We start from the raw sequence: 22695 nt of genomic DNA, 5'->3' as shown, positions 1-22695 counted from the left end.
TAAGTGATCTACAGTTTGCAGCCACCCCAGAAAGAGAAGCTTTTCTTGCCATCTGCTTATCTAAGGAGGATGAACCATAAGTGAGTGGTCTGCGTCTCCAGTAAAAAGGAGTCCCTTTTAATGGGACACACAGGATTTTGAGACTCAAAGTATAATATAGTTGACATCCTATATCCTGTATGTCCTAAATATCCTATATTTGGGACATACTGAATACTGATGAAAATGAATGTTTCTCTCTGGCAATGTAAAGAAAGAACTTGGAGCCTTCTTGTATCCTAGCATTTATCCAGCTAGGATAACATCGAGAAAGAAACCACTTCCTCTTGTGGGTTGAGAAAAGACTTCATTTTTTTCATGGATATAGGCCTTAAAACCATGTGAGGGAAGGGAAGGTATGCTCTATTCACCACTGTATACCCAGTCTAGCACAGCATCTGGCACATAAGTGTTGAATAGATATTTGTTGAATGAGTAAAGTCATAACTGCTTCTTTACCTCAGGGCCTATGTCTTCTTCCTAGAATGTTATTTCATGTGTGCAGATTTCTGCCTCCGCACAGATACAGATATATTCTTTTCTGAATGTAGCATTTCCCAGTTAGTGTTATTAAGTCTAGCCATATGGTTCTGCATGTCGCCACAACTCCAATTACCTCTTCAGTCTATGATCACGTTTGTTCTCATCAAGTTACCAGTATTCTCCTCCCCTCATGGCCAAATCAAACAATTTTATCAGACCTTTCTGCCATACATTATCCTAATCCTCTTTCTTGAAATCCTCTCATGCTCTAACTACATTTGTAAATTTCATTTAAAATATATATAGTATACGTATATAATATATATAGTCCATATCAGTTGAGAAAACATTGATGAATTAGATTACGTTTATTGGAGAATTGCTAGTATTTTGAGCTATATGGAAATCATATCTTGGGGAAAGTGATTGAGTAAGCAAGTTATTTTTAGGTTTAAAACAATATTTTCAAATAAGGAATAACATAGTGTTCATCAAGTATTTGAAAGCTTGTCATTGGTCAAATCTATTAGATTAATAGTGTGATAGACAGATGACCCTTAATAGATGATATAGGACAGCAGATATCAATTAAGTATAAAATAAAGCTTCATAATAATTAGAATATTTCCAATGTAAATTGTTTATCTTGTAAAGAGACCATTGCATTTGTTATAATAGCAAATAAATAATGTCTATAAACATATAATAAAACACTAAGTATACAGTAAACATTAAATAAATGCATAACTATTTGTATAATTAATATAATATCCTTAGCATTATGTTCAAGCATAAATTAGATGATTATTTATTCGATATGATCATTTATTTCAAATTAAATTTAGAGTAAATGTTTTTCACCTTTTTTTAAGTTTAAGCTTTAAAATTCAATAATTATATGGCTTATTAGTCATTCCCCATTGTATTATCCATCCATCTCCTTTTCATGACTTGAAAGAGTGCAAATCTTATATCTCCTTTCCAAGAAAATGTTATGACTGTTGTAATTAGAATAGTTTGAAAAAAATTACTTATCTCCAGTCTTATTGCCAATTTAATAGTAATTAAATAGCAGTCATCAAAATTTAAATCATCACTTTTACATTAAACATTTGACATATAAGATTTTGTAATGTAATAAACCTATTATAATAAACCATTAATTATAATAGGTAATTGCAAATCACATAAGTATAAATATATTGATAAATCTAGAACCTTGTTTTAATTTTTGAAGTAATTCATCAAGATATAAATTTCTTATCACTGCTATAAAACTTAGTAAGATTTTATATCACCATTTTCTTTTTACTTTTTAAAAATTCTTCTCTATTGGGAATGCCAATAAATAGAAGAGATTTATAAGAATTGGGTAATGAACATTTAGTGAATGTTCTATTTTTATTCATTCATATGTGAAGCAAATATTTTATTTATTGATCATGGATCTATGCCAAACAATGTGATAGGTACCAGGAATATGTCAAGTTAAAAAAAAGCAGTCACAATTCCTGTCTTCGTGGAATTATAGTTTAGGAGAATAGTCAGACATTATTAAAAGAATCATACAAATATGTTTAAAATTACAACTATCATAACTGCTAGAGAAATGAGAAATATGGGTTTGTGATAGTGTAAACAACAAGAATTAGTAGTAGTAGTACTAGTAGTAGTAGTATCAAAGGGAATCATGGAGAGCTTACCTGAGGAAGTGATAATTGAGGTGGATTTATGAATATAAGTAAGACTTTACTTGAAGAAGTTTTGGGAGTGTCAATCCAGCAAGCAGGAACAACAAGTACAAAGACCATTCATCAGGAAGAAATGTTAGAAAGGAAAATGGTTCAGTATGAATATGTTTAAGTAGATTGGGGATAGTCTATCTAAAGATGTATATAGACGATGTTAAAAATTTTAATCTTTTTCTTAAAAGCAAATCCACTGAAAACCTTTCGGCTGTAGCAGGGGACAGAATCAGATTTTCTCTACTGAAAGATTCCTTTTGCTGCAATAGGGAAATATGAGAAGAGGAAAGGTAGATTTCAGGTAGACTCATAAGGAGCCTAGGAAAGCAATGATGAGAATAAATAGTAGAGTAGTGAATGGTTATTAGGATTTCCAGGAGGTGAAATCAATAGTGATAAATGAGATAGAGGGCATAAGCTACCAATAAGACTTAAGTAAAAAAAAAAAAAAAAAAAAAAATTCATCAAGGCAGGAGACATTGAAAGAGGACTGGTCAGATTTGAATGTCATGAGTATGGTCTTGGCCATGTTAAATTTGAAATGTTTTTGAGATATCTAACAGAAATGTCAATTGTATTGTTGCATAACAGTCTCAACTCCAGAACTCAGATCTATATCTAGAAATACAAATTTGTAAATCATGTATGTAGATGGGGACCATGGAAGTAATGAACATGAATGGAATTGCTTAGGCAAAGGATCTCGCATGAGAAAAGGGTATAGGCCCAATTACAGAGGACTGTCAACATAAGCTTGAAAAAGGAACTGAGAAAGCAGCTTATATCATGCTATGAAATCTAAGGAAAAGACTTTATGATGGAAGAAACAATCATCACTGTCAAATGTTGTCAGGAAGCCTAAACAGATGACCACTAAATTATAGTGTCAAGATTAAGATGTGCTAGGTCCATTGAGTAATGAGTGCTCAACAATATGAGTACTAAAGAGTCTTTCTAGTGTGACTGAGAAGTGTGGAAATAGAGACAAATCTTTAAGAAAATTGACTATGAGAGAGAGGGACTGGATAGTAACTGAGAGTCAGTGGTCATAGAGAATAGAAGAAAAGGCTTTTTCTTTTTGTTTTTATTTTAATAAGCAAGAATTAAAGACTTTTCATAGGAAATCTACAGTTTATAGAATGATGTTGAACATATAAGAAACAGGAGTTTAAGTATCTGAAAAGGACAGGATTAGTTGATAAGTTTACTAATGGAGGGTTGGCCTCTGATAGGAAGGAGGATGACTTCTCTATTGTAGATAAAGATTAAATAGAATAGGCTGGGATATAGGTTTAGAGGTAGAAATAAGTGTGAATTTTAATCTATCTTCTATGTTCTCTATAAAATAACAATAGAGGTTATCTTCCCTAGATATTTTTATTTCATTCTAGAAATTTATTTTGTAATACAAGTATCTATTATGAAAATCAGTATATGACAATTCCAATTCATAATTATTTACATGTAAAACATTTATTATTTATTAGTAAAACATTTATGAACATTTACAAATATTTAATCAACATGTTGTCAGTAAATATCTCCTTAGATAGAATTTTCTGACTTTAGTTGAATCATAAAATGCTTTGGGTCATTAGTGCATCAATTAGTAAATTACTGATCCATAGTACATTTATATCCTGAAAAAGTAAATGCACCTTCTGAGAGCTTAATTGAACCTTGGACAATTATTTATCCACCATTAGGATTACAACAAATGCATCCGCTTACAGAACTCATAACAAACATAGTTACATTTATTTCATAAATAGGTAAACTGAAGCTCAGAAAAGATAGGACTTGAGAATTAAGGATCCAGGTTAGACTTTCGATCTGAAAAGACCCAATTCCTGATATCCAGCTATGAAAAATAAATACATGAGCTTGAAAGCAGTAATAATTATTTCTCTGAATGTTCATTTTTATATAGTGTTAGTAAGTTTAAGACTTCTCAGTTAATTCTAAATTCACAGTACTTATATTAATATGGCCTTGTTGCAATATAAATAGTACAATTTTTAAAAACAATATTTCAGACTCTTTTAAGGTAAATATTGTACTAAAACCAGTTACCTTAACTAACTACAATACAGGCATTTGGAAAATGATTTCTTGCAATGTGGTAAAATGGTTATGAGCACAGACTTTGGACTAAAAAAAAAATTGGTTTTAATTGGTTTTTTTAGTTTTAACTTTTGGGACCGGATTTTTTTTTTTTTTTTTTCCTTTGGCCCCCCCAATTTTTAATTTTACTTGGATTATTTTTTTGCCCTTTCTTTCGGGGTTTGGTTTTTTTTAATTTGTTTAGGCTTTTTCTTTGGCTTTTTTTTTTTCTTTTTTTTTTTTTTCCAAAGGCACCAAATTCGTTTTTTTTTTTTTTTCCCAAACCATTCCAAAGGAAAATAATGAAAATATTTGACAAATAGTTTACTATTGTTTGTATTCATCTGAAAGAAGCTTCCCATAACTTTAATCACAACTACAGATCATTATTTCAAAGAAGGTGCTGTCTTTTAGATATTTAAATATGTTTCTCATATCATAAAATTTAAATTTGAAGTCATTTTTTCTGTGCTCTCACTGCAATTCTGATATGTGCTTTAAATAAGTAAAACAGCATATGCTGTAGTTTTGAGTGCTATCACTCAATCTAAGGAGACAAACACTGAAAAGAAGGGTTATTACTCCAAGAAAAATTACGTCTTCTTAATATTTAATTGTTCATTAAAATATTTTTAAAGTTTATACAATAAAATCAAGGTAGAGACCTCTGGCATATGACATAATAACTTAGTGCTGTGTGAAAGCTCTGACAAACTCTAACATGTTTAGAGCTCAGTAACATAAATTTCGAAGCAGAGAAACCTAAACCCGGGGTAAAACACTATGCTGAGTTTTTAAAATAAACTACCTAATAATTTTACATGTCAAGGACATATTGAATATCTCAAGAATATTTTCTTAGAAAGACCTAAAATAAGTTTTGCCTTTTCTACTGTGTTAACAGTGGCTTTGAGAAAAGGACCCCAGGAAAAAAGACAATTTTCTTCAGGTGTTATCTGTGTCTGAAATATTTGTCACTGATTTTACATACTTATTTCACCGATAATATGAACAAGGTAATTTGTCTGACTCTGGTGGGGCAAGATTTGCAGTAAGAAATGCAAAATTCATATGTAGCTCTCCTCTAAGAAGTCTCTGCAGTGTGTTTCAGTTTATATATATAAAAAAAAAAAATACAAGATGTTGCATGAGGCATCTATTTTTTTTTCAAGGCAAGCCAAAGTGCTATAAATCAAATTGTTTTTCACACTGTTAATGTATTTTTTTTTCTTTCAATTTCTCAGAGAGCTGACATAGGGATTTCTGCTTTAACCATCACCCCAGATCGTGAGAATGTGGTGGACTTTACAACACGTTATATGGACTACTCAGTGGGAGTACTACTTCGAAGGGCTGAAAAGACAGTGGATATGTTTGCCTGTCTTGCACCATTTGATCTCTCTCTATGGGCTTGCATTGCTGGCACAGTCCTTCTGGTGGGTCTTCTGGTCTACCTCTTGAATTGGCTCAATCCCCCACGATTACAAATGGGATCAATGACTTCTACTACTCTCTACAACTCCATGTGGTTTGTGTATGGATCCTTTGTACAGCAAGGTAAGGAGAAAAAATACATTTCCCTATGAAGAAGGAACATGATGTTTTAATTGCCATGATTTTAAGAATGTGATGTTTCTGTATCTGACATCAGATGTAAGTATTCACAAAGGTCTTCACAGCAATGCTTAGAACAGAACCTTTCTTCTTTTTCCTAGTGGATTTCAAACACAGCAGGTTTCCAGCAAAAAAAAAAAAAAGTTCATTATCTTTTGATGTAAGTTCTATATAATCAACAAAGCCAAAAATGAATGTTTGAGGTAAGGTTCACAAGAAACTCAAGATCCTCCCCAAACTCTGACATTCTGAGAAATAACTTTACTGGGATTAAACTACTTACTACCAGAGCAGATACTGTTTAATTATTTACATGTGTATGAGATGTTGGGATGTGATCTTTGTTCAAAGATATTATTTCACGTATTAAGAATATTCGTTGACAGTGAAAAGATATTAATTAATTTAAGATTATAAGACATTTTGTATTTTACTTTTTATTTTAATATATAATCTTTACCAGTGATTTAGGTTACAATTTCATTATATTCTAAAGAATGGCTTTGTTTTGTTATTCAGTGTTCATGCTGCCCTACTCTTTCAACTTGTCTAATTAATTCTTTGACTCTACCATTTTAAAATAAAATAATATTTTTTGAACTTCTTAATCAAAACTACTACCATCATGGAGAATGAAATAATTAAGTACTTAGAGGATTAATAGTTTCTTGCAAACTTGTCACATGTCTTGAAGAAGAGAAATATGTGTCACAGTGCAGACATCTTATACTTTTGCCTTAATATTTCAAATTCTCAGTAGTGTCTTACTTTTTCACACTTGCTGTGGAATCTTCCATTAAATTTCATCCTTTCTATTCTCAATTAATCACAAAATTTGTCTATACTCTTATTCTCCACTTTTTCACTTCTAACCTATTTCATGAACCTTTGTAAGTCTGTTTCTTCCTCTACCTTTCTATATCAGGGGCTCTGACTTAGATTATATTTGTCATAGACATTTTTAGTCCATGCATTATTCAAATATCCAGTAAATATTTCATCCATACTATTTATTTAAGTAGAACTTTGCTAAGCACTGCTTATACAATTGTGAACAATTGTGAACAAAAGATCTTTTTTTTCTTTTTTTTTTTTTGCCATCATTGAGCTACGAGTCTAGTGAAACACAAAGACATAAACAGACTATTACAATTATGGGTAGAAAGTGTTGTGGTAGAGATAAGCATAGATTGTTAATAGAACATTGAGATAGGGAGGCTTAATATATCTTAATGTGGCAAAAAAGGCTTTTGAATTAGTATTACATAAACACAGAAACAATTAACTATTTAAAGAGCTTGTTGAGTAAGAGGATGGGAAAAAGGAGATATAGATAAGCAGGATAGAATTTAATATGAAGAAGCTAAAGAGAAATTAGGATAGGCTATGCAGAACAGAGCTGGTAAAGATAAGGATGAAGATATATTTTTATTATGAAGAGTTTAAACTTGATCCTTAGGGAAATGATCAGTTATTTAAAGGTTTTAAATAAAGAAAGGCATATCCAAATTTGTAGTATAGAAATATTTTGATTATAGTGTGGAGAATAGATTGAAAAAGGGCAACGTGGAAAGTGAATCAAATTTTAAGAATATCATAATAACGAAATAAAAAATTGATGTGGCTTGTACAAAGGTAAGGTGGCATTAGGAATCAAGAGAAGGATATCGATGAATTAGAATCAATAGAACTTGATTAATTATATAATAGTGTGTAGATTTGTACTGAAGGAGGAAAATGAGGCAAAGTTTTATCTTAGGTTTCCAATTTGTGAAATTAGTATTGGATATTAACATCTTTTATTGAAAAAATAAACAGAAAGAGCAAATGTAATGGGGAAGATAATACATTCATTTCGAGTTTGGGGTATCTATGAAACATCCAAGGAGATGTTTCTAATGCTTGTTAGTGGTTTGCTATATTTGTCAGAAGCACAGAACATACATCTTGGCTATATATGTATTTAAAATACATATTTAGAAGATATTAGCCATGGAAGTAAGATCACATAAAGTAGTTGTTCTCACTGCATACTGCTGATTGAGGATCACTGGCCCAGAAAGGGCCTAAATAGAGCCCTATGGAAAGGAATGGGTAGAGGAACTTTCAATGGTAATTGATAAGGAGTGATGAGAAAGATGTATCATGTATATATAGCATACTGTGGTATACACACCAAATGAAAAGCCAATATTTAAAGATGAAGAGTTTGGTCATCTGAGTTAAAAGTTTCAAATAATCAAACAAAATTGACTTGAAAGAAGTTCATTGGAGTTAACAGTAAGCTTCTTATTGGTAATGTTCCAGTAACTATAGATACTTAATAAATTCTTCTAAAACCTACCAGTTCTGTAGGTCAGAAGTTTAGACATAGTAAGGATGGCTTGTCTTTACTCAGTGATGTCTGAGGTCACAGCTAGACAAATCAAAGTCTGGAGACTGAACTAATCTGAAGTTTTATTCATTTCACTCACATGTCTGGTAGTCGATGTTGGCTGATGTCTGGTAGTTGATGCTGGCTGAGGGCTGGTAGCTTCTGTTTTCCTCCATGGTCTGTCTTCGTGGGACAGTTTGGCCTTTCTTACAACACCATGGTTGATTTTTCCATAGAAATTCTTCCAAAAAGAAAGAGAAGAGTCAATGAAACAAGAATTTTGTGGTCCAGTTTGGGTATCACAAACTTGTATGATGAGTGAGTTCCTCTTGCAGGGAAGGCCCTGGTTGTGCCCACCTCATAGCTTTGTTATGAGATTTAAAATGGTTAAAAATTGTGACGTTCTTACATAAAATAGCTTATATAAATGTCACATAAATGTTTACTAAATCAATTAAAAATAAAAAAATTAGACTCAACAATAGTTAGGCACATGAAAAATTGATAACAAGGCAAATTGCTTTAGATTACTGGCAAGATAATGGTAAATTCTGGAGTATGTGGAGCAGTGAAAAAAAATAGAAGGACCAATAATGAGAACATAAAGGAGAGAAAGACTAGAAAGTAATATAGTAGTGAGAGAGAATAGAGTCCTTGATAAGGTTAAAGAACAGTGGAAACATCAGTGTGAGAGAGTTTGAAGTTTGTATTTATAAAATGGGACACCTGAGCCTAAAATTTTTGAAATGAGACCATAGAGGACAAGTTATAGGTATATGGATGTGGATTCCTGAGGTTGAGTTGGTGAAGGACTTCAAAGCTGATCAAGGAATTGAAAGCCCAGAGAATTAGATGGACCACCTGTAATGATGTCAGCTTGAAATGGAGAGAAAGAAAATGAGCTATGTACCAAAGCTGTCAATAAATAAGAAGACAGAACTAGAATGTTGATAGATATGAGCATTGACTAGAAGTAGGTAATAAAGCTAGATGTAATCAACTTCTGTTTTCTTACTTCTTCCCTTTCCATCCAATTCTGTACATGGTTTTAATAACCATCAATACATAGATAACTCCCAAATCTACATCGCATACCTGAATTTTAGCTGTGTATATCCCACTGCTCACTAGGCCACTCTCTGGGTATACCAGAGACACCAAAAATTTCAACATGCCAAAAATTGAGTTTATTTTATGCTTTTAACCTTTGTAGCTTCTCATATTCTCTATTCCAATTGATGTATTACCAATCACTCAGACATCTAGGCTCAAAACTTTGAAAACAGTTTGATTTCTTATTCTTCTTCCTATGCTTATATTCAACTATAATCAACTCCTGTGAATTTTACCTCCTTGATATTTCTAAAAGTGGACATTTCTTTTTGCCTAAAGAGATAAGACCTAGATTGTTACCTACATGAGGCCTACTTCATCTCTCATCTGAACTCTAGGAATCTTATAACAAGTCTTTTTCAATTTTGTCTCTTAAAAGTATATGTTCCACAAACTTGCATATATACCCAAATTACTACTATCATGGAGAGCTTACTACATAATTCCCTTTCTTTAGGTATTTTCTTGGCTCCCCAATCCCACAGTTTAAAAATCCGAGTTATTCAGAGCATAACAATATTCCACAATGTGGTTCTTATCTAGTGCTCAATTCCAACCTCTTACCATTTATGCCTCAGATTTCATTGTCCAGTTACTACAAATTATTTTGTCCCTTGAATGCAAGACAAGACTGTGTCATGCCTCTGCCTTTGCTTCTGCTCTTTCCAGTTTCTGCAATGCCTTTATTACCTGCTTAATCTCTATTCCCACTCTCTGATTTCATACGACTAATTCTTATGTATCCTGTAATTCTTGCTCTGATCTTCTTTTAAAAAGTCTTTGCTGGGATTATGGACCATCTTCTATGCTCCTTAAAGTATATATATATATCATAGTACTTATCAACTATATTGTAATTGCATTTCTTTTTTCATTTGTCTCCTGAGTTCTTTGAATATAAGGCAGTATCTTATTTATCTTTATAGTCCCTATGCCTATAGTTTAGTATCTTATACATATTAGGTGTTTAACAAATGCAGACTTATCAACTAAATGCATAAATAAATGCTAAATACTTAACTAAATCAAGCGTGGAGTTAACTGCAATATTGTGTTAATCAGATTATAGTTTGCTACTCAATGACCTGAAACTCACTAAACCAAACAGGAAGTTATTTGGAATGTCTCTACTGGTATATTTTACCAAGTTACTAAGATGAAAAACTTGTAAATAAGGTCTATGGTTGGTTGAACCCTTATTTTTGAGGATGTTGACATGCTTATGGGTTGGCTTTCTGATTTTATTCTCAGGTGGCCAAACTTCAGTATTTTGGAGCACATCCTAGAGAATAAATAAATAAAATTACTCATATGGTTAGTATGTTTTCCTAGTTATGTAAACATGAAGCAGATATCAAGTTATAAATATGTTAAGCACCTCTCAATCCCTACTGTGCCCTTAAATAAGATTTGCAGCCTGTAGGTTGATTGTACATTTGTGAAAATTCATAATGATGGATAATGATGAATTGCATATGATTAAATACTTTATCTTTGAAATGCTGCTATTCTTCCACTTGCTAACAATGAAAAGGTAAATTCATTAAAAGTTACTGAGAGCATCTTTACATTTTGATTAAAAATAAATTAAGAAAAGCCTCATAAACTCTATGTAAAAGAGAATCAATCAATGACAGTGTCTATGCACAGGCAATGGAATTGAAATTAATGATAATTTCCAATAAAAATATAATATTTTAAGAAGAAATACAGCTATTATTTCAAAATTATAGTCTTTATTGAGTCAGTAGACCAGATTAAATAGGGATAAAGAGGTATTTCATATGTTATTAGATAGATTTCTGAAAAAAAGATTTCATGGACAACGCAAAGCAGAAAGACATTAAATATATGTGAGTTGTTTACTAATGCTTTTTTTTTTTTAAATCTGTAACTTCAAAGCATTCTGGAAAAACAGCTCAGGGAATCCAACTGTGCAAAAGCAGTATGGTTCTTTACAGAGATAAACTTAGTACATCTGTTTGGCTGGAACATTAAAGCTTGTGAATTAGGTAGTTAAATGCATGAATGAGAGATCAATTTTATGTAAGTTTTATTATCATTTTCTATCCTTCCTATCTCCATGTCTACATATATCTCTCTGCAATCAACATGCTTAAAAAAAAAAAAACACTGGGGTTTGAATTTTGAAAAACCATTACATTTAGTTTATGGACAGTGACTCTTAAAATCATCTGGACCATCAAGGGCCTTTATGACTTGTTCACACATGTGGTTGTACATAATTTTTCTTCTACTTGAAAAGAGAAATCTCAGAGTTCACCTCAGATAGTTTTGTCTCAGGCTATGAAGTATAAATATTAACAGTCATGTCAAATATTTGAGCTATCATATATGTTTACTTACCAGCAAGCATTTATTAGTACAAACTATATGCCAGGAACTGGAATTGCAAAAGGAAAACAAGGAATCACTTCATTAACTGGAAGTATTTCTTGGGTATACTGCAAGCCAGGCCCAACCTAGATGTTTTGAATATGATCATAAATAAGAAAGTTTTGGAGGAATATTAAGCACCATGTATGTGGGCCATAGCTAAATTGAGACCAAATAAACCATGTCTGATGAGAGGAGCAGACAGAATTATTGGAAGGAGTAAAGAAAGAAAAACACTTTGGTAACTTTCTTAAAGATTAAATAGCCCCACAGATGCTAGTGATGAATGGAAAGGGAGTCTTTAGGAATAGTAGATAATAACTTGATCTTATTGAATTAAGCAGCAGAAGAGATTATTGTTGAGAGAGCATCTCTTTAACACTTTACACAGGAGAATAATTCAACAAGAAATCCATTTCAATAGTGTAGATATCAAATACATGGAATTTACCAACATTCTAGTCACAAAACCTCAAAGGATTTAAGCCTTGAACTGCAGTAGCTAAAGCCGTTCCTTTGTAATATTATCTGATATTTCACATTCAATTTGAATATAACAAAAACGATATTTACTAGTTCTGTTGTTTTATGACCCTGATGAACACCGGGAAAATAAGAGTAATTCCCAGTGACAGGTTAACTGGAGTATAGAGACAACTTTCTTTCTACAGTCTGTTCTTACAGATATTTATTCAAAAAGGCTCTCAGTAATTTTTATTTAGGTTTGAACAACATCTCTGTTGTTGCTAATTATGATTGGCAGTCCTTAACAAAGAGAGTGTCAAGCACTCTGAGTGCTGTCACATCCACTTGAGAATTTCCCTATGCTGATTTAATACATGACAAGGTGCTCATTTTCTTTCTTTTTATCATCAGAATTCTTCATCACTAAAGAAAAAAAGTTGAACTTTTATGCTTTCACAGACTGTTCAAGCTCTTTTATTATAGGTATGGGGAGCAAGTAATTTGTGTGACTACAAAACAATGCCATGATATTAAGATGTGAATCCAGTTAGCTTACATCCCCAATGAAATGTAATGAGCTCCTAAGTAATTATTCTATGAACTATATGCATGCAATATGCCCCCTGAATTTTATTTATTTTAATACCAACTATTCATGATTTGCACCAGAAAATCCTTTCTCATGCTGACCTGAGCTTTTTGAGAGTTAAAAGTAATCAAGGAACATGAGACACAAGTCAGGTTTCTGCTTATAAAATGTTTACAAAACAAGAACTGGTATAAACAACATTTTCTAGACTACTCTGAACTACATATAAATGCATACGATAATTAAAATCATTATTTCACTAATTAAATGAAAGCTTAACAAAGTTTAACAAAGACATTTTTTAAAAATTGAAAGGCGAATTTAAGATATTCTGATTTCATTTTTCTTTTTTCCCAAAATGCTTTAAGAAAACATTTTAAAAATTATAAATTTAAATGATAGAAAAAGCAAGTCCTTCAATATCATTGACATCTTAGTAGTACTCAGTGTTCTTACAGTACCATATTACAATACCCTTCAGCTTAAGTAATGAGGACAGACATTACTAAAGAGACATTTATTCTACATATGATTCAGGATTGATCAAAGTTAAAATATTGGGATCAAGGGACTAGGTGATGGTAGAGACCATCAGTTTAGAATACAAATTTGGAAATTCAATTTTGTTTGACTAAAATTCATTTTCCCCTTTCACCTATGAATACGTAGTTAGAAGTTTTATAATAACAGTTATATTTCAAAAAGTATGGGAAACTGACCACAGTTTCAAAAACAAAATCAACATGTTTTGTAAATTAAGACTTAGCGTTTAACTTAGCTCTAAGATGCGTGCTTATAAGCCAACTATAGTCTACATCATGCTGAATTTATGATTCCCATCTCTAATTTACACAACTAATGGGTAATAAAGTCCTGTGATACTTTTGTTAAATACCCTTGAATGTGGCACAGCCTTTACTTTACAATTCTAAAGCAGATAATTCAATATGTAATATAAAGTGTAAATTTACATTATATACCTTATCATATATATCAGTGTCTCTTATTTGTAAACTACATTTCTTGATGGCAATTGTTCTTTTTTGTATCAAGATATAACAAAAGACAAATGCATGACCTACTCTTTCACATAAAATGTGGACACATAAAATTGCTCTTTGATTTGTGGCTGTGACCAAAATTTATAGAATCTCTTTATATTTACAACTCTGTCTTTTAGACTCTAAATTAACAATCTGTTTGGGACAGCTACACAGTTTGTTCTGTCTTCTAGAAGTTAATGTTTATATCCATTGTTTAAGCTCTACTTTAGCATGTCCTACAAGTATTCTTCAGCCTTTACTTTTTTAAAATTCTTCATTCTCTCAGAAACATTTGCTTGGATACTAAATAAGAATTATCTATCTAGTTACAAGGTGAGTAGAACAGCATGGTGTCTATCTTCATGGAGCTTTCAATGTACACAGGAAATCAACTAGTAAACATGTAGCTCCATCATAGAATCATAATTATCATGCTGAGGAAAGCATAAGTCACTATGGGCATGGAGTTTTCATATACGTTGCTATTTGACACATTGTGATTAAGTAGTATACCTACCAATTCATAACCGATTAAGAAAAGAACACGGTCTAAGGCCGTGCTACCTTGAACAAGCCCGATCCCTTCTGATCTCGGAAGCTAAGCAGGGTCGGGCCTGGTTAGTACTTGGATAGGAGACCACCTAGGAAGACCAGGTGCTGTAGGTGTAAAAAATAAAAATAAGGCATTGTAAGCTGACAAGGTCCTTGCAATCTGTGAGGTCAACCAAGTGTTGGCTTGCGGGAAAGGAAGGGAAGGGAAGGGAAGGTGAGGGAAGGTGAGGTAAGGGAAGGTAAGGTAAGGGAAGGGAAGGGAAGGAAACACAGACTAGGAACCAATTTTTTACCTAGTGACAATGAAAGAAATTAGTTGTCCAATTAACTTTCTTGATCTTTGCTTTGTGATTTATTGTCAGATTCTTAAATTTTCTTTTAGCTGTAAGATTGTATGATTGTATAAGTATCTAACTGAACAGCTTTTTTATATCTATCTGTGTTTTCTCGAGAGACAGCTCAGTTTTAAATCCTATAATCTAACACTTATTCACTGTGTGAAAGTGGATAAGTTTCTTAACCTCTAGGTACCTCAATTCTCCAAATAATAATTATGCACTTCATCAGGTGTTTGAAAAATTAAGAATTCAGGATATAAAACACTTAAAATTGTGTGCATGACACAAAATAGGCACATAATATTATAACTATTATTTCTTCACCATTTTTGCAGGTCACAGCAAGAAATGGAATCAGCCACATTGTTTAATGTTTTATATAATCATTACCTCACAGAAAGTAAGCATTATGTTAACAAAGTATACTGTATTTAGGCCTAAGAAAATTATTAGGAAAACTAATGAAACAGCTAATGAAAATACTTATAGTAAAAACCATATGCTAAAAAATTCATTATAACTTTGTCATTAAACTAGATATGAAAAACTATAAGAAAAATTTTCCCTATATAAGTACATCATTACCACAACTATTTGTAATAAACTATAACACAACATGGGCAAAGATGCAACAAATTAATGAACCCAAATTGAATAGAAATATAAGTTTTGACCCAGGATGCTTGTAATTTGTAGCTCTGTTTGTCTTGTTTGGAAAAATGTCTCTTCAGATTCTCTGCCCATTTTTAATAGATTTTTTTACTATTGAGTTGTATGAGTTCTTAATAGATTTTAGATATCAACCCTTTATCAGATAAACCCTTTATTAGATATATGATTTGCAAATATTTTCTCCCATTTAGTAGGTTGCTTTTTCATTGTGTCAATGGTTTCCTTTGCTTGCAGAAGGTTTTTTTAGTTTGATGTAATCCCACTTGTTTAATTTTGTTTTTGTTGCCTTTGCTTTAGGTGTCAAATCCAAAAAATAATCGCCAAGACAAATGTCAAGGCACTTACCACCTATTTTTTTCTTCTAGGAGTTTTATAGTTTCAGGTCTTACATTCAAGTCTTTAATCCATAGGAGTTAATTTTTTTGTATGGTATAAGGTAGTTTCATTCTTTTGCAATGTTAATAATTATTTGATATTTTAGTATATTAATAAAACTAAAAGCTATCTTTTCTATTATATATAAATATAATCTATGTTAAATACTATACTAAATTTTTTATTTCATTGATAAAATGCCTTTAGACAAGAGAATTGTGAAATTATGATTTCATTGTTAAAATATATGTAATACTTATATTGTAAATACCTTTGAAATGTAATGCATAGGAAAGTTATAAATAATATAGGTTAGTGTTTTCATTATTTAATATTATTGCAGTACTGGAATGTATAATACCAGATATAGGGTTAATTTTAAAATGAAAATAATTTTCCAATAATTAGTAATATTTATGACTTTGAACTGAAAAAGTCAAAGCACATGATAGTATTCTGAGTTAAATTTGAAGACTATGCCAGTCCAATCTTCAAAAGGTTGATTCTAAATTAAAACCATCTTAGGTATTATTTGATTAATATTTATTAATAATTTAAAAATAAATTGAATTATATTATTAAAATTTTGAAAAGGAATAAAAGGCATCTGGATGTTTTTCAAAAAATTATTTTAATAGAGTTTTGCTGAGAAAAATTACCAAGTTCCCAAAGCAGCAATCATTTGTTGCCTGGAATGGAATTTTTCAAAACATCTATATTTTAAACAGAGGTGGTCCTTGATGTTTTGCTTTTAAATTTTAGAATAGTATCACATCTCCCCATAATTATCTGCAAAGTCATGAAGAATTGTCAATGGCATTCTATTCTAACTTAGATCCTTTTTAATATCATGATGACTCTCCTTTCTAAAATAAAAGTCATTTTGCTATATCAGCAGAGACTGTCTGAAAGCACCATATTTCTGTACTATTTTTATATTATTCAAAGAGCTAAGGTTACTTGGTCTTTAGTCCTCTGCCTTACATCACCACCTAAGGAGTGTTATAATCCTCTGGAAATGCATTGCCTGGAGTGTGATACTGCTTAATAAATCACTCCATCTTATTTATCTTTCTCTTGACATATATCTAGCAGCAGGAGCCATTATCCTGTGACAATGTTAAGTTCTATTGACATTTTCTCTTAATTAACTACACCACTGGCTACAAATTTTACATTGGGAATAAACTTCCTTTATTTAATGCTATCATGAACAAAGGAGAATGTTAAGTTTGTCAGCATTTATTGTCATAATAGATATTGAAATAAGTGAAACATCATTGCTACTTTTCCAGAAAACCAGTTTACTTTGCTGAGAAAACAACAAACAAAATTTGCATTTAGAATCATATTGCATTATTTTTTTCATTAGACAAATGACCAATTAGGCAAATGCATTTTTTTCATTAGAGGTCTAAGGAATATATGAGAGCTCTATTGTATATGTCTAAATTCTTTTGTGATGCATATCCCTTTAGCCAATTGAATGATTTTTATGTACCCTTTTATAAATTGAGAGAAACATTTCAGATTATACATGTTTTATGTACCTTAAAACTATTCCATGTCGAAATTAAAAATCATTCATTTATTCAACATTTATTGAATGCCTACAATGTCACAGACACTGTTCAAACTCCTGGAGATACCTTCATGAGAAAAACAAATAAATATTCAGGCCCTCATGGAATTTATATTCTAGTGAAGAGAAACAGATAACAAACAATAGGCATGATAAATAAATAAATTACATTGTATATCAGAACTCAAATAATCATAGAAAACATAGCTCAAAGTGAGCTACGTTTTTTGAAGTATATGTGGAAGAGTTGCAATTTTCAATGGGCTCATTGAAATAAGCCTCTTTGAGAATTTGATGTTAGAGCAAAAACCTAGGCTAAGAAGGAGTATGCTGTATAGATATCTGGGGGAAGGGTGGTCACGTATAGGGAACCACATAAGCAAAGGGCCTTCTCAAAGAGGACGGTCAGAACAATAGCTTAGTAGCAGGTAAGGTTTGGAGGTCCATGCATTCAGATGAGGGTGGCATTGTAGGCTTTGGCTTCCATATCAAAGTAATGAAGAATCACTGGAGTGTTTGAAGCAGAGGAGTGGCAGAACAAAAATTTAGACAACTATAAATTGTTATAAAGGGCATTAACTGACAAACTATTTTGTGTCTGTTCTGTTTTCAAATTCTCCAGCATAATTGAGGATTTAATAATTGCTTCCAAAAAAACTGGAGGTTATATATTTATTTTATAGGTGTATTTAGGAGGTTATATATTTATTTTATAGGTATATAAAATATACCTATATAGGTGTATATAGGAGGTTATATATTTATTTTATAGGTATATCTATTTAGGTAGATATATGTTGCATACAAAATATCTCCATCTATTGAACCTTAAAATACATTAACTCCAAGATCCAGCCACACTCTTTTGTACTCAGCTGATCAAGCAAATACGATTATCCATTTCAGACAGCATATCAACAGTAAATCAAGAGGTATATATTATTCCCAGCTTTATTTGTGGTGACAGCTTCTGAAGAAAACCATTCTCTTCTAAATAATCTTCCCCAGTGCTTTTGGAAAAGTGAGAGCAGAGAGAAAAGCAAAATAATGGCCTGCTCAGTTTGTTTCTTCCTTCTCAATCAACCTCCTGTTATTTTTCTAGGAACAATAAATAGTATTTTACTAAAATTATTTTAGTTCTTTAATATAATATATATAATTTTAATATACTATATATAGTTTTTTTTATATCAAGCCAAACTACTAATAACATCTTTCTTTCAGAGTAGGAATAAGTCTCCTTGTTCCTAAATCATCAGTTATAAGCTTCTCTACAGAAAATTCTTCCTGTAAAGGAATTGAATTAAAGATTTTTCTTATTGCATTTATTTACTTGAAATTTACATGTAGTTCCCCTTTATCTAAAAAGATCTTAAAATCTGCTAACATTCATAATAACACTGGATTATTTTGCTTTTCTTACAGAAAAATAAATCAGTAACATTTTATTCCCAATTTTTCTTGTCAAGGTCAATTCTTTGATTAAAGTTTCTTGATTTTTAAATCCACAATCATTTGGTCACAAAAGGCCATCTGGAGTATAAGATTAAATATACACTAGCTTTAGCCACAGTAGGAATCTATAAACTCAGCGTTTTCCCCCAGAAAACCTTCCTTTGAAAATGATGTACTGTTTATCCACTGAGGCTATACTTAATCTCTAAGCCATAGGAAAAACAAGGTCAAATCTTGGAAATAGTACAACTTGTCCCCCTATAGTTGTTACAAATAGTTGTATAGACTAGTGACACTTCTGAAACACTAAATATTTTGAAGTGAGCCTTTAATATTCAATCTTCTAATACAGGAAATGGTTCAGGTTAAAGAGTAAAAATTAAAATGTTCACCCTGATGTTTATTGATTTTTCATTTTTTCTTCTGAGCTAGTATTGACCCAGTTGACATTCTGTAAATGCTGGCTTGAATTAGGTTAAGCAAGTTGAAAATTATATTTGATGACCTGAATAATTCATTAAAAAGATAGCATTAAAACTTGCTTTAGTACCACAAACACATCTTTTATATTAATGTAAGATAATGAAGCTGGCCACATGCAATGTCCAAGATGGACACTTTGAGTTGGAATGAGTAATTTTTGTGCTATTAAATGACATGGAATAAATATCTAACTGATGAACCAAAAGAGAATATGTTGGCTGAGAAAAAGTCATTCCTGGCACTAAAAGGCAATTTAACATGCATTTACACCCAGGCAAGCTTAGAAAATGAACAGTAATTGCAAAAGTCAAACTTGTAAGCTGGCTATGCTTACTTGTTTCAATCCAAGACTTTACTGCAATGCAATTTAAACCTAGAATCTGTGACTATCGGAGACTATCATTGAATTTAGGTAGCTTATCAACTAAAAATTGTAAATAATGACATAAGCACATTTCCAAGGTGTAGATAATTCCATATACCAAGCAAATACCATTATGAATATATGTATATATATATGTGTGTATATATGTATATATGTATATGTGTATATATATATATATACATACACACACATACACACACATACATATATATTACATATTTAAGAGTGTACCTCCTTGTGTGTCATTATCATTTAATATACTTCATAACACTGATTGATAAAGTTGAAAAAAATATTTTATATAATGCACAGGTGGCAGAAAGTAACCAAAGGTAAATGGTTTTCAAAAGCAAAAATCTACAAGCTACAGTGTTTTTTTGTTTTTTGCTTTTGCTTTTAAGTAGTAGCTAAACAGTCCTATAAAATAAACATATTAATTTAAAATTAGAGTTTTATATGTTTTTCCTTTATGATGCTGTTAAATGCAGCTTAATTTTTTAAATGATATTAAAACAAACCAGCAACACAATGTTTATTAAATATACATTTTTTGTGCCTAATTTATTTTACAAGTCTTTTGGCAATATAATTAAAAATATTTGAAATCAGAAAATTCAAAGAAAGTGAAAATGAGAAAAATTGAATAGAATAAAGATTAATCCTACTTTAAAAAATATAGATTTAATTTTTAAATTGCGACACCTGGCATAATGAAATAAAATGAAACAAATTTCTTAGAAAAAAAAAACTTTAAATGTTATTTTTCCTCCTTTTGTTTCTGTGCAGATATTTTTATAATCTCTCTGAAGGGCACTGAGATTGTGCTGATTCTTATAGATAGGTATATAAAAAAATAATGCTATTAACTTCAATTTTTAAACTCTCTTTTCATAAGAAAGACTTTGCCAATAGTGCTATTTTCCATAACCCACTAGTTTGTTTTTCTCATTTTTAATTCATTGTTGACTAAGTACAGAAAACAAAGTGATGCTAGGAATTCTACAGCAGGTCTGAGAGATTTGATGCCTCAGATGGAGTTTTCAAGGATCTTTCCAGGCAGGCATATCTTTAAGTGCTTTGATCTAATAACTTTGATCTTCAATTTGGCATGTTATTGCTTATCAAGATGTTTTAGCTGGAAAACTTCCTCTTAACACAGAAAATGTGGAAAATTTAACCTTGAAACAATTCTCAGAGTTATATATTTTTTAAGTTTAAGTAATACTTTATATGCATCATTTTATACATTGTCATTTATTCTCCCAAATTTAATATTTTATTCATGCTGATTAAAGTTTTATCAGCAAATGATCTGGTAGAGTATAACTGTTAATCTCAATGAAAGAGTTGTGTTAGATTAGACTTTCTACTTATAAATTTAACAACATCATTTCATCCAAAGAACTAAAGGATCTATTTAGAGGCAGTAGGAAGAAGGTCTTGGAGATTATAATGGACTGTTGAAGTAGACTAGCTAAAGTGGTGCTAGCTTGAAGAACATAAACCACCACCACCACAACAAATGTGGAAGAAAGAATAGAAAAGAGGGAATGAAATTGAAATAAATGTGGCAAGACCTAGCACCTTAGTGGCTGTCAATATACAGAAATGTTTTAATATAGAGATATATAATAATGGTTTCATCTTGTATATAATGTTTTTTTAAATAAAATTAAAAATATATCCTGTACACTGATTTATTCCTTTAGGTATTCTTTTGTAGCTTTATTTACTGTCTATATAAGAATCTACATTAAATATATGTGTATGTATTATAATTTGTTTTGCCAAATTCCCTATTATTTCATGTTTATAAAATTGTAAAAAATCATCCTAGTAGTTCAATATTTGTGTACATCCTTGGTCATTTTCTTAAGAAATTATGCTAGATATTCAGCTTCCAAGTTACATTATATAGATAGACATAACGTAGATATGTAGATATATAAGCTATAGACATACTTCTAAGACTTTGATACTTTCAGCCAATCATTATACTATACTACATACTCATACATTTTATATAATAGTATATAGATTATAATAGAATTTTAAAGGATTTATTTATGAAAACAATAGTAACATAAAGTAAAATTAAGCTTTACATTACTGTATTTCGCCAGATATTTAGAAGATACTTAAACATATTCAGACAGAGAAAATTGCTTGAACATGAAGTATGACTACACTACAACACTTAAAAAACACTGACTAAATCATTTGGACAAAAAGTTTAGAATCTGTCATTGCTAACTTAAATGTTAAGAACATAGACAAAAAGTAAATAAAATTAGCTCATATATTTAAATGTGCATTGCTAGTGTTTTTAAAAGTATAAAATTATTTCATGTAATGCAGTAAGGCACTGCAATAATTTAAAATACAGTAACAAAATCTTTATACACCAAACTATAAAAGAGGGCTGTGTTGTTCAAAATGGTAATTTGGTGTGGGGAGAGGAAATTATCCAACTTAATAGAGAGAAAAAAGTAGCTGATCGAAATTTACCCAAAGTAGCTCATCTGATCACTACTACTTTTTATTTCATTTGAAAAAAATATATATCTTCAAGTTATTACTTCCAGAGCCATCAAAGGTTATTAGGTAGAGGAGGACTCTAAAAAGTGTCCTATTAAACCATAAAGATGATGATCATCCAGTGATTAGTTTGAATTTCATTTTTTATATGCAAATGTAAATATTTTATAAAGATTCTGTCTTGGAAACAACTGAAGTTCCGTTAGATAGATGACTGGATAAAGAAGATGTGGTACATGTATACAACAGAATATTACTCAGCCACAAGAAAAGATGAAATGTAGCCATTTGTGACAACATGGATGGATCTTGAGATAATCATACTAAGCGAAATAAGTCAGATAGAAAAA

The 22695-nt window shown here is 31.0% G+C and overlaps 1 protein-coding gene and 1 pseudogene across 2 annotated transcripts in view; both read left to right on the top strand.

The window, feature by feature from the left end:
- GRID2 (glutamate ionotropic receptor delta type subunit 2) overlaps positions 1–22695 on the top strand; it is a 1302586-nt gene that overhangs the window by 1027489 nt on the left and 252402 nt on the right. For both annotated transcript variants that reach the window (XM_011356280.1, XM_011356282.1), the window contains one exon: positions 5615–5927. In XM_011356280.1, the coding sequence (XP_011354582.1) occupies positions 5615–5927 (313 nt within the window). The remainder of the gene's footprint in view (positions 1–5614; positions 5928–22695) is intronic.
- On the top strand, positions 14513–14631 carry LOC111737370 (annotated as a pseudogene).

The sequence above is a fragment of the Pteropus vampyrus genome, unplaced genomic scaffold (assembly GCF_000151845.1).
Source record: "Pteropus vampyrus isolate Shadow unplaced genomic scaffold, Pvam_2.0 Scaffold25, whole genome shotgun sequence".
In the NCBI taxonomy this organism is placed as follows: domain Eukaryota; kingdom Metazoa; phylum Chordata; class Mammalia; order Chiroptera; family Pteropodidae; genus Pteropus; species Pteropus vampyrus.
Note: the sequence above shows the minus strand (reverse complement) of the source record. Positions and strands in the feature narration are given on the sequence as shown.